Source organism: Ptychodera flava, chromosome 12, assembly GCF_041260155.1.
Source record: "Ptychodera flava strain L36383 chromosome 12, AS_Pfla_20210202, whole genome shotgun sequence".
NCBI lineage: Eukaryota > Metazoa > Hemichordata > Enteropneusta > Ptychoderidae > Ptychodera > Ptychodera flava.
This window is the reverse complement of record NC_091939.1, coordinates 11718153-11730113: the sequence shown is the minus strand read 5'-3', so window position 1 is coordinate 11730113 and position 11961 is coordinate 11718153. Positions and strand designations below refer to the sequence as shown.

Sequence of the window (11961 nt, the reverse complement as noted above, 5' to 3'; positions counted from 1 at the left end):
AACAAACAGGGAAACAATTTCATATTTTCATAGTATGTATTTTAAATCTTAGAATCTATATTAAATTAAGTTATAGCTTGACAATATAATGAGCGTTTTATAAACTGTTTTGAAATTAATGCAGTTTCATTACCCATGATCCTCTTGTCCACACGCTGAACCAACATGGCGCTTTCCTGTTCAAGTGAGTGTCACATTGTTATACTACTTTGAATGTTATATTACTTTCAAGACATAGTATCATAGACCGTTTCATATGTTGGCATGTTGTTGATTGCATTTGTGTTCTAGGTTGTCTGAATTTACGCAAAAAGGAGACAACCTCGTACATTTTGCCAGGGCATTTTTGAACCTACCCCGGGCAATCGGACGCGTACGCGCGTTTCAACCGCTTCACGGACTGTGCACCGCAGAACAAAAAACGTGACTTTAACTTAGTGCATGGATGTCGATAATTTTGCGTTTAAACCAGTTTTTGCTGTGCTCCTTGCTCGCTACTCTTTTAGAGACTTTGAGTTCAGTCGGTTTTCACGAATTGCCTGTCTCCATCTTCATACAAAATAGAAATTAATCTAGGTTTGTTCATTCGTTCATCTGTTCATATCACATATAATAATTGGTTTTCGGGAATTTTGAAGTCCCTGGGCACAGCATTGCTTGATTCCCGAAGAACCCTGTTACTACGCCGTGTAATGCGTCCCTCAAAAATATGCCGTACAAGTCAAGGGAAGGGGGAAAAATCAGTGGCACTGCCTACAAGTGACATAGCTTTATGGCCGGTATTTGTATTTTTAATGTGGTTGCCTTGGCATAGTCAATAAGTAACCAGGTTATTAACCTGGCTCTTAAGTGAGCTGTTCAGTGGAAGCTGGTATGTCAGGTTACGTAGGTCCAATCAATCACACTCATCCGGCTCTCAAATACGGTAGTACAATGCAAACATATCTACCTACTGACGGTGTGAAAACTTGAGACAAAAATACTCTATTGATAAATTAATGAATTAATAGGACTGATATACATAATTTTTTTTCGTTGCTTTCAAAGTTTGTAAAGTTTGTAAAGTATCGTCATTGGTGAAATCTGCTTTGTGATGAGTCCGTATCGGTAGATGTTTGACTGTAAAAGTTACCATGAGTACATTATTGTTTATAAAACACCATATAGCTTCCTCTTTCATTTCATTGCCTTCATATTTGGATGAATTTCGTGACTTTAGTTTGGCACATCATCATTATCAGTAATGCAAATATTAATAACATCTAAATATTGTAAAATTCTCTTTGCATTTTATCATCCCATGGTTAATGGTGAACTCTCCAATGGCATTAAAGTAAAAATCTGAATGTTGTTTTTATATTCTCTCAAAGCAAGATACGGTGTGTGGGAAGCCATACATTACCAACAGCTTTTGTTATACAGTTTTTAATGCAAGAACTTTCAGAGTGAATGGATGCTGAAAATTTTTCCATGGAGGAAATAAAATTGTATAAGAATTAGCCTTGCCCATGTTAATTTTAATTTAAGTGTAATAGGTGTTCTTGTATTTGCAAGCTTAAATTTTGTTGTTTCATTTTCTATTTCAAAATCAAATCAATTAGTTTGAGTACAGTGTGTCTAATATTTTTGAACGAGAACGGATTGCTGTCAAAGATAATTGTTGGTCTTTGACTCAGGCGTTTTAAATAAAAATTTTTGTTTGCTGTCCGCGTACTGGTAGGTTTTCAGAGAAAATTAGGAAAACAAACATGATGTTAATACTATTACAAATAAAAATAAGAATTGAGCTTATGTTAATACACCTGTGTTTTTGTCTGTGTTTGTTTTTTTCCCTGACTGGCTGGTAGGTTTTGCAAAAATCCACAGATGGTAAACAAAGAATTTTCTGTAATGACCTCCTTATATTTTATCTAATCTAGACCATAAAAAGAATAAACATAAGGTTGATTCGCTATTATCATGTATTTGTCATCAGTCAGGTATCTTTCTGTTATTCCTCCCACAGTTTCAAATGAGGTACCGGAACACCCAGTGCTATCTCCAGTATCAGGTCACGTCTATGAGAAGAGATTGATAGAAAAGTACATAGCTGACAATGGCACAGATCCCATCAATGGAGAAGAATTGTCAGAAGATCAACTGATTGAAGTCAAAGGTATGACTCACAGATATTAGATACCTCACATATATAGAGAATTATTATTGTGTGAATATTGTGGACTGAAGTGGAATTTGTGAAAGTAAATTTCATTATATGGCAAATGTGATGACCCATACATCCTAAAAATCTTTGGCTATTCTGTCACCATAAAGTTAGAGATTATTATTAGAGTCTACAGTGTTTCCGCTGCCGTTCGCCAGACAGTCAAATGGCGAATAAAATGTCGGATTGGCGAATTGTTTTTAGCCTCTCTTGCCAAACTGGTGAACCCAATTTTTCAGGGGGCTGATTCGCTGATCGAGAGTGCAGCAGACAGGCAGAGAGATTTTTCAACATCCCTGGGTAGCCATTCTTTCCTTGCTTTAGTGCGCAGTCTCAGACATATACTGTAATCAGTAACGTAGGGAGTAATTTGCCATGCTTTGAGATGGCTGATGCGGTGACATAGATTTTTCATGACGACAAGTGCATAGTTCTTTGTAAACAGTGGCCCTACGCAGTTAGAAAACACTGTTTGATTCCGGGGTATTTTCAAAAGCTTAGCAGACAGCAGCAGCCGATGGTCGCTAGGGTGGTGAACAGAATGAAACCAGTGTGACAAAAACGAGAAGGACATGACGGCGACCTCAGAGGCAGCTACAACGTGCAGCACTGCTACGCCTGGCATGTCGAGTACAACTTCCAAGTCAGCGGAAAAGAAAATTGCACCTTGACTGCAGCTTGTCCGCCGAGTTGCGGGGTAAAACAAGTTATGAAAAAACAAGGAAACTGCATAGGAATGGTTTGTTGAATTTCCATGGTTAGTGTTTGACAATGAGAAGAATAAGTTTTTCTGTACCACATAAGAAGTGTCAGGCGGCCAGACAGGACAATATATTTACATCCGGTAGGCGATCAGACATTCCAAAGAAGGACAATTTCAAGAAACCTGAGAAAACATCAGGACATGACTTGCCATGAATGCACCGCAAGCAGCCGCTGATATGAGTCAGTTCAATTTGATAAAAACATCCTTGAGAAATAATGTAAGACAGAAAACGTTGACACACTGTTGAGAATAGCTAGTGAAGGCCCACCCATAGAGCAGTTTTATTTTGAAACTAAATGTTTGGACTACCAATAGAGACAGGAGACTGTTTACACCTAGTGTACAAAATGTAATTACCAGTACACTTTCTCAAAGTGAACAATTGGTACAGAAATTAGACTCTGTGATTAGAGAACTGAAAGCACTTGATGACTATAAGGCAGAGAATATCTTGAAGTTACCCTGTAAATGATTTACTTGTGATACAGAAGTCACATAAGTGTGAAGCACTCAGGAAATAAAGTTTGTTGTGAATGTTACAAGTAATAAAGAAAGCAGTTTGTTCCGTAAAAGTTGTTCTTAACTTGTTTTGCCATTTTTTGCTACAGTACTGTAGCAGCTGATAGGACCCACCTGAGTATATTATTTGTGAATGTGACTGTCACTAAATATTCAACTGTCAGTTGTCCAAAATCACAAATGCCGAATACATGTAAATTTGGATGGCTAGTTCTGGCTAATCAATTTTGGTCTCAATTAGCCAGAATGGCTAACAGGTAATTTTAGCCAGAGGAAACACTGAGTCTAGGAATGTCAACTACTGACACAAACCATGGCCCAGACCTCTGCATGCCAAGTATCATCATAGTACCACATTGCACAAAGTGACAAACAATGCCTGCACTCAAGTACTTTCTGGCGTTGACTTTCTGATAACAAGAAGGAGTATACTGAAGCAATTGCTTTGGTACATCATGATTGTATTCGGATTATGAAAACTTGTCAAAAATTTTTGCCTCTACAGTGAGTTCAGTAGTCAAGCCACGTCCGCCAACGGCAACCAGTATCCCAGCAATACTGAAGGCACTACAGGATGAGTGGGACGCCTGCATGTTGCACAGTTTTACGCTGAGGCAGCAGCTGCAAACAGCCAGACAGGAGTTGTCCCATGCTTTGTACCAACATGATGCAGCCTGTCGTGTCATCGCTCGTCTTACCAAAGAAGTGTTGGCTGCCAGAGAAGGTTGGTAAAGCTTCTCACTTAGGTCTTCCATTCTGAGCAGGGTTGGTGTGTTTTGCGCTAGATCTTTACGACTCGGTGGACAATTTTCAAGCTGTATGTAAACATGGTGTATATAACATTTCAAGTGAGAAGTTCATCTTATAGGAGGAAACCAGGATAAGCATTTTATAACACATCAAGTTTTCTTGGCCATTTCCAACCATTCAGGTTATGTGCAGCATCCTGGAAGACAGTAGCTTATTTTTTGGTTGAATATCATTGTCACAAATTATTGATTTCAAAACAGCCAATCGACTACTCAATATCCTTGGTTTTAGACTCCTTAAGTTGCTGAGAATTGTTATAATCTGCCAATCAGCTATAACCATCCAAGCCACTGCACATTGGCCCAAAGTAGTCAGAAGCTGCTGATCAAGACATTTGTAAATGTTCTTGTACATGATAAATATCTCCCAAGCTGATTAATAGAACTATTATTTTTTGGGAGGAGAGCAATGCTAACAAGAAAACTTATACTACAGCAAGGTGGTTGTTAGCGATGGCAATCTTTTGGTAATGATTCATGATCATATTGGATTCTTGTCATATACACATTATGTGACAAATTTGCTCTTTCCACCCCCTTACGATTCACAGCTTTGGCCACTCTGAAGCCCCAAGCAGCCCCCGGTATTGTACCTGCCACCCCTGCACAGCAAATACCAATGCCCATGGTCATGGAACCAATGGAAGCTGCCGAAGCTGGCGCAGAGGTCGGCATGACGGATGAAGTCATACTGAAGGTAAAAAACTGCCTATTTTGGGAATCTTTGCCAATTCCAGTACTGGATTTTCAAAATACCTGTGGATGTGAGAAGTACAGAACAAAATAAGATAAACTGTTCAAAAAAATTAGTAACATCCATCTTTCAGACAAATGACAAGTTTCAAGTTCAGTAATTGTTAGTTTTACTCTGTCTTCATTTCATGATGCAGCTGTGTTATTTGCAAATGTTATGAAAATGCAAAAATTTTACAAAAATTTGACATAGGCACATTTAGAACCATGATTCATGGCCATTATCACATGATGTACATTGCCAACACAGTTTGCTCAACAATTTTATGTTTAGGAGTGTATAACAGTAAGCTTCTATCTCGTTTTGACCGATTCAGTTACAAGACAAAGCCCAGCTGTTGACTGCGGAGCGTAAGAAGCGTGGCAAGAAAGTACCAGAAGAGTTGGTTGGCAGTGAGGATATTAGGAATTACCAGCAGCAGTCCTCTCACCCTGTAAGGATTACCTGTACTCTCTGGCTTTTGCAACTCCATCAGCTGTAACTTTCCATGTAGTTTCCAGTACTTTCACTCTCTCTGTAAAATAACAGATTATTGTCCTACACCTAAGTCATGTCAAACTGCCTAGTTTTCAACTTGTTAGCACAGTGTGTATTTATTTGCATAATGTCCAATATCATTGTTTACAGATAAATTTTAGTCCAGACTAGAATTCATTTGTCAACAAAAACATTGCAAATTATACACACTTTGCTATGTTTGCAAGGTGGATACTTTGTATTCCGACAGACTTGAGGGAGTCGAATAAGAATGTGTACTTGTTTTACAAAATTTAAATATTGAAATTGTTATCAAAAGTTACTGCTAATGTTGACATAATTTCTTCTCAATCAGCACCATTACACTGTCTGTTAATTTGGCTTATCAATTGGAGACAATTATATCACCATTATCTGACATACTGAACCATGAGTAATACAAAGTGAAATCATGCACAGTGATTCACATTGCAGATGGCTTCGGATGTTATTGAACCAGCAATTACATTATTATATTTTGTACTTTGTGATAATGATGAGTAATTAATAAGTAGGAATGTGTCAGCACACCTCCGGTTACTTCTTTGTGAAACCTGTGTGTTAAGCATTGTCAAGGCCAGTGTGACAATATCTTCACCATTTAATGGCTGGCACTCATAATGCTGATCAACTGTCATCATTCTTTCAGTGTCTGGAGAGAAGCAAATTCATAGATTTTTATTTCTCGAAAAAAGAATTATCAGGTTAAAGTCAGTGTGTAGTTAGAACTACCAATGGGCATTGAGACTGATGAAGCAATCATTATTTGTGTGACATCAATGTTTACCATTAACAGTATGTGAGTCAAGAAAGCAAAGAAACTGGTTTGATTTCATGAAAATCAACATTATGTACGTAGCAAGTGTAGAATACACTTGATTAGAGAGAGTTAATGTCTCTATTATGCTTTTTTCCAGGGCCTACACAGTGCCAGTGTGCCTGGTCTATTGGCACTGGATCTCCATGCTTCTGACACATCTAGGGTACTCACAGGTAGGCATGGTGTTTTCGCATCTCATCAGTGGCCTGCGGTAGGCACCTGTCTCAAGATTGTTGCAATTCATTGGCATAGATTCTCAGAGGATGATTATAGTGTAGTCCTTTTGTTATACAAGGCTGATTGTCTCAAAGTTTTGTCATAGTTAGATTAAATAAGACTGCATATTCTTGGAATACGCTGTACTTACAGTGCTGTGAGTGTATGTGTGTCCTTAGTGGATCAAGACAGTGCTGTGACATTTGTCACCACAGTTTGCTTTGCAAAGGCGAAAACACTGTAAAAACGTACTACAGAGAAAGTGAATGACCAGAACAAAGAGTTTCACTGATTTTACTGTTAAAACAATAAAATTTATTGTAATTAGCATTTTTACCAGGATTTTGTCAATCTTTTTCTATCAGCAAAAATAGCAAATTGAAAGTTCCAGTGAATTGTAAATGCTCTTTCAGAATATTGTTTTACTAGAATGATATACTTTCATCTTTCCATACTTAAAGGTGGTGCTGATAAGACAGCAGTTGTGTTCAACAAAGACACCGAACAGGTGGTTTCTATACTGAAGGGTCATACTAAGAAAGTCACCAATGTCATCTACCATCCAGAAGAAGTAAGTAGATATACTTCATGATTACAACATGTGTAGTGGTTGTAACACAGCATGCATGAAATTTGCTTTTCACGTCACCTTGTCCGAAGAATATGCAACATATTTCATAATGGGAATTTTGATTTCAAGAAAATGGTATTTTGAAAATGTCACTACAGTCTCTCAAAATTCCGCATGAGTTTCACAGTATGGCCTTATCTTTCTGCTTCTACTCCATAGCCTTAATTTCTTGCTAGGTCTGTCACATTCTTACCTAGCCAGGGTGAAAATGAATAGAGCCAAAACTTATTTTTACCAGCTTGACATGTCTCGTATACACGAATGTAAGGCAGTTGTGCCCAGCTTGACAGTTCGGGCCCTGTGGAAACCCACCTTAAAAATCTGGATATTTAACATGACTTTGCTGGCTGTACTGAATTTTGCTGACTTGGCATGGTGATGGGTCCTGAATGAAAGCTTCTTGACACCCTGAAACTCAATGCAATTTTTACCGACTAAGCGATATTTGGATATATACAGTAAATAGTGAAGCTAAACACAGCCTAGCCCGACAAGAAGACATTGTCAAGTTTACTACACCATATCTGGCTTGCTGTGGTGAGCTAGTTAGGATAGATTATTGACAGCAATCAGTGTACAACAGAGAATAGGAGCAGTGCAGTGCAGTGAACAAGGGGCTTTGAGAAATCTTAGTTTTCACTTATATGACTTTCTGTATTGAACATGTGAGTTTTAGCTTGTTTGGTTCTATAGCTCCATGAAAATGTTTCCAGTGTTGTACATATACCAAAACATTTTGTCTGTAAATTTCTGTCTCATTTAACCCCGAAATTCTGACTCAACTTCAGCATGTCTTGTGTTTTATTTTTTCTCCCCAAAGGACGTTGTGTTTACTGCCTCCCCAGATACCACCATTCGTGTCTGGATGGTTGCCAACAGTTCCTGCAATCAGATCATCCGAGCTCACGAGGGCGCTGTCACTGGCATCAGCTTACATGCCACTGGAGACTACTTACTGAGTTGCTCAGAGGACCAACACTGGGCGTTCTCTGACATCAGAACTGGACGTGTGCTGACAAGGATTTCTGACGATTCTGTAAATCATCGTAAGTGTCTTGTTATGATCTTGACATGGGGGAAAAAGAAAAAAGAGGCCTGATGAATATTGGAATGCTTTCATCTATCAGACATTTATATTGTAATTGGTGGCTACAGGGTCCTTCTAACAATGGCATATAATTTATATATCCATTTCACGTAGATAAATGAAAACAAGTAAATGGCTGTTATAAATGTTTTATCTCCAAAAATGGTATTTTTCACAGAGTGAAATGTTTTGAAATAAACAGTGTGAAATTTGAAAAACATAACCACACAGTTGATGCAGTGCGTTCAGTGTGAGGTTTCTCACACCACAACATACAAGTTGCTCACTATTTCTGGATTTATCATCGCTCTGTTCATTTTGATCTTTCTATAAATTTATCAATAATGCCATTCCTGTTTTCAATTGATATAGTTTAATTTTTCAAACAAAGTATCTGCTGTTACAGAACTGTCACAATGGGCCCTTTTTAAAGTATGATATACAATATGTGACCGACAGAAATTTTAGGTTTTATGTGGATTTCATACAAATTTCTCTGTATTACTTTGTCATCCTCACAGCCTTGACTTGTGCACAGTTCCATCCTGACGGTCTCATCTTTGGAACTGGCACTGGGGACAGTATGATCAAGATTTGGGATTTGAAGGAGCGAGCCAACGTTGCTAACTTCCCGGGGCATTCCGGCCCGATTTCTGCAATCTCGTTCTCCGAGAACGGCTACTACCTGGCCACATCTGCCGATGACTCTGTAGTGAAACTCTGGGATTTACGAAAGCTGAAGAACTTCAAAACCATCACACTGGATGATAGATACGAGGTAGGTCATTCCAACAGTATTGTTTCACATCGCATAATAGTGTTAATTATTGACATTGTCTCATAAACATTTGTTGCAAGAATGTTATCCTTTTCAATGTGTGTTTCCTGTTAACCCTTTGAGTGTTGTATTTTTTCCCACCAAAATTTTAGTGCAACATCTTACAAATTTTTATGCACATTTCTCTAATTTTTCTGATAATTTTTGACCAAATGAACACATTTTATTGGCCACATTTTTTTATCAAAATTTTGGCAAAGGGGACAAAAATTGGCTTCGGTGCTCAAAGGGTTAAAACTTTCTGCCGTAGGGCTAGAATGTGTCTGACAGAGTCTCAAAAATTATCTCGAAAATGTGATCTGTAGGCCACTGTGAATATGGCACTGATTCAACAGAGTTCTCATGTTTCTTATATCTTAATGCTTGAGAAAAATTTATGTTTGAACTGTATGGGTTTAAGGTTTGAATTTTCGAGAAATACCAACATTGAGTCCAAGATTTCGGAAACCTTGAAAGCTAAAGGGTACAGTGTAGATAAGGAATGGTGAAAATACTGGAAAAATCCTAGAATGTCTTTGGTATGCGCGGTGTACTTTATTTTATGATTCTGTCATGATAAGACCCGATTTCTTCATAATGTAACAGAGACAGTGATACGGACATTCGAGTGTATTGTGTTTGTGTTACAGGTGAAATCACTGTGTTTTGATCAGAGTGGTACCTACCTGGCTGTGGCTGGCAGTGACGTACGTGTGTATCTGTGTAAACAGTGGGATACACTGGCAGTCTTCAAAGGTAAGTCAGAACATTCTCACGTTTGAAGAGCTAGCGTGATAAGAATGTTTGAAAGAAAAAAATATAATCTCTTTGTTTTTGCGGAGTGTGTTAAGTATTTCTCGACTTGTCACATCAATAGTGTTAGAGGACTTTGGATTGAACTGTTCGGAGAGGTTATGATTATTTTGTATGTTTGATTGTTAGCTCCATTCTCATTCTGTGTAGCATTGGCATCAGTTACATCTGTCTTTGCAATCGCATTTTACCATCAACAGAACAATGACACATCAGTGTTTCTACCAAAGAGAAAAGACTTACGGGACATTCACCTTTCAGATAAAAAAAGTGTATTGACGGTTGAGAGATGGTGGATCGTTTTTTTTTGACCATCTATCCAAAATCCGTTGGAAAGTTTGGGCAACCTTGCACTAGTAGTCTACAGGAACCAACAGGCAGTCTGAATCACTGAATGTGTTTTGGATGTTGTGAAAATCTATGGCAGAGATATCCTCACTTTATATTATCATGCCAATCAACATCACTGTTACATTAAAAAATTTGGGTGTCAGTGTATCCGTGTGTCTAGTCAGGAAAATGGAAAAATTCAGGTGACAGTGATTAATTTACATGTCAAGTTTAATAGTGGTGGACTTCAGTGTAACAAAACTGCACCAGGTCTCAGCATTCTATAAAAAGCCTAATAATAAATCAAAAATGTCGGCGGAAATAGGAGGGGAGATGTATACATCTACAACATACCCTGTTTGAAATATTCCTTACATGGCATCTTGTTCCTTTCATAGATCATACTGACATGGCCACTGGTGTGCGGTTTGGTCGACATTCAACGTTCCTGGCATCTACTGGAATGGATCGTACTCTCAAATTCTATGGACTGTAAGGTCAGGTCAGGTCAGGTCAGGTCATCTGATACAAGTGAATTATTGTCCAATCGCAGACTGTTTTATAATCCAATTTTACAGGACAGAGAAAAAGTCATATCCGTTTGAAAGTCAAAGCATAATACAAATTCTATGAGAGTCACAGAGTGCAGACACTTTCAAGGTTTTTTGTCAAGCTATACATGTATTTTGTTCCAAACTTATGTATTCATTTTTCCTTTCCTTTTTTTGTGAAAGTAGACAAATTTCTGTCTGTGAAATGCATGTTCTGTCACGTCCATTCCTTGTATTGTATATACATACAAGTTGGTATCATACTTAGTTAATCAAGGTTTTTCTGTGTGTGTGAATGAACCTTTGGATCAAAGAGTCCCTCCTTAAAGTCCTCTTCATGTTTATCCTTTCAAGTTTTCCCATTTTCCCATCAGATACAGCACACACGCAATGACTGTAGATCCACAGGTGTACATAGAGTCTGCGTTCATTTTCAGTTCAAAACATTGTCTCTTTACACTGTGCTAAAGTTTTTAATTTTTCCCACACATACGCATCACAAAAGAAAGATACAAGTAGCAAGTTATTTCAATCAAATGTGGACATACAATTCATAGCAAGGAATATTCAGCTGTCTCCAGCTAAAAATCTTGCTCTCGTCAATGTATTATTTATCCTTCTCACATATGAAAATCAAATTCATCTTGATAACATGTAAGAAAAGAACATGACCTATTTTCAGGGAAAAGAGGCAGATTCATAATTTATGTACAGTAAAGTGCCCATAACCATTCTCATCGAGATTTATGTAAATCAGTTATCAGTGAGATCTTTTTGTTGTCAGTGTCGATGTATGTATAACATGGTTTATGATGAATCACCCAGAAAGTGTGTTTGCATAATTTTAAAACAAAACCAGGGTTTTGCAGCGATCTGACTGGCCCATATAACTAAACATTTAAATCCTACTTCATCATCAATTTCTACGTCTTCTATATCAAACCATTCCATTCTGTAGAGATGGAACCGATACTGCATAGTCACTGAAAGATCTCCTCGACTGTTTTAATATTCTAGTGTAGTTATGTGTTGGCCATCATTGATGTATGAAAACACAGGTGATATTACTGAGATTTTCTAAGTGTCTTGAAAAACTGCCATATTTTTCCTATATTTTGAAAACAATTTT

At 37.8% G+C, this 11961-nt stretch overlaps 1 protein-coding gene across 1 annotated transcript; it reads left to right on the top strand.

Moving 5' to 3' along the window:
• Positions 1-138: 138 nt before the first annotated feature.
• Positions 139-11961, top strand: LOC139145005 (pre-mRNA-processing factor 19-like). Its single transcript, XM_070715894.1, has 11 exons — positions 139-184; positions 2006-2155; positions 3994-4212; positions 4849-4994; positions 5368-5484; positions 6485-6560; positions 7065-7174; positions 8055-8280; positions 8843-9099; positions 9789-9894; positions 10680-11961. The coding sequence occupies exons 1-11, from the start codon at positions 166-168 to the stop codon at positions 10775-10777; spliced, it is 1524 nt and encodes a 507-aa protein (XP_070571995.1). The 5' UTR covers positions 139-165; the 3' UTR covers positions 10778-11961.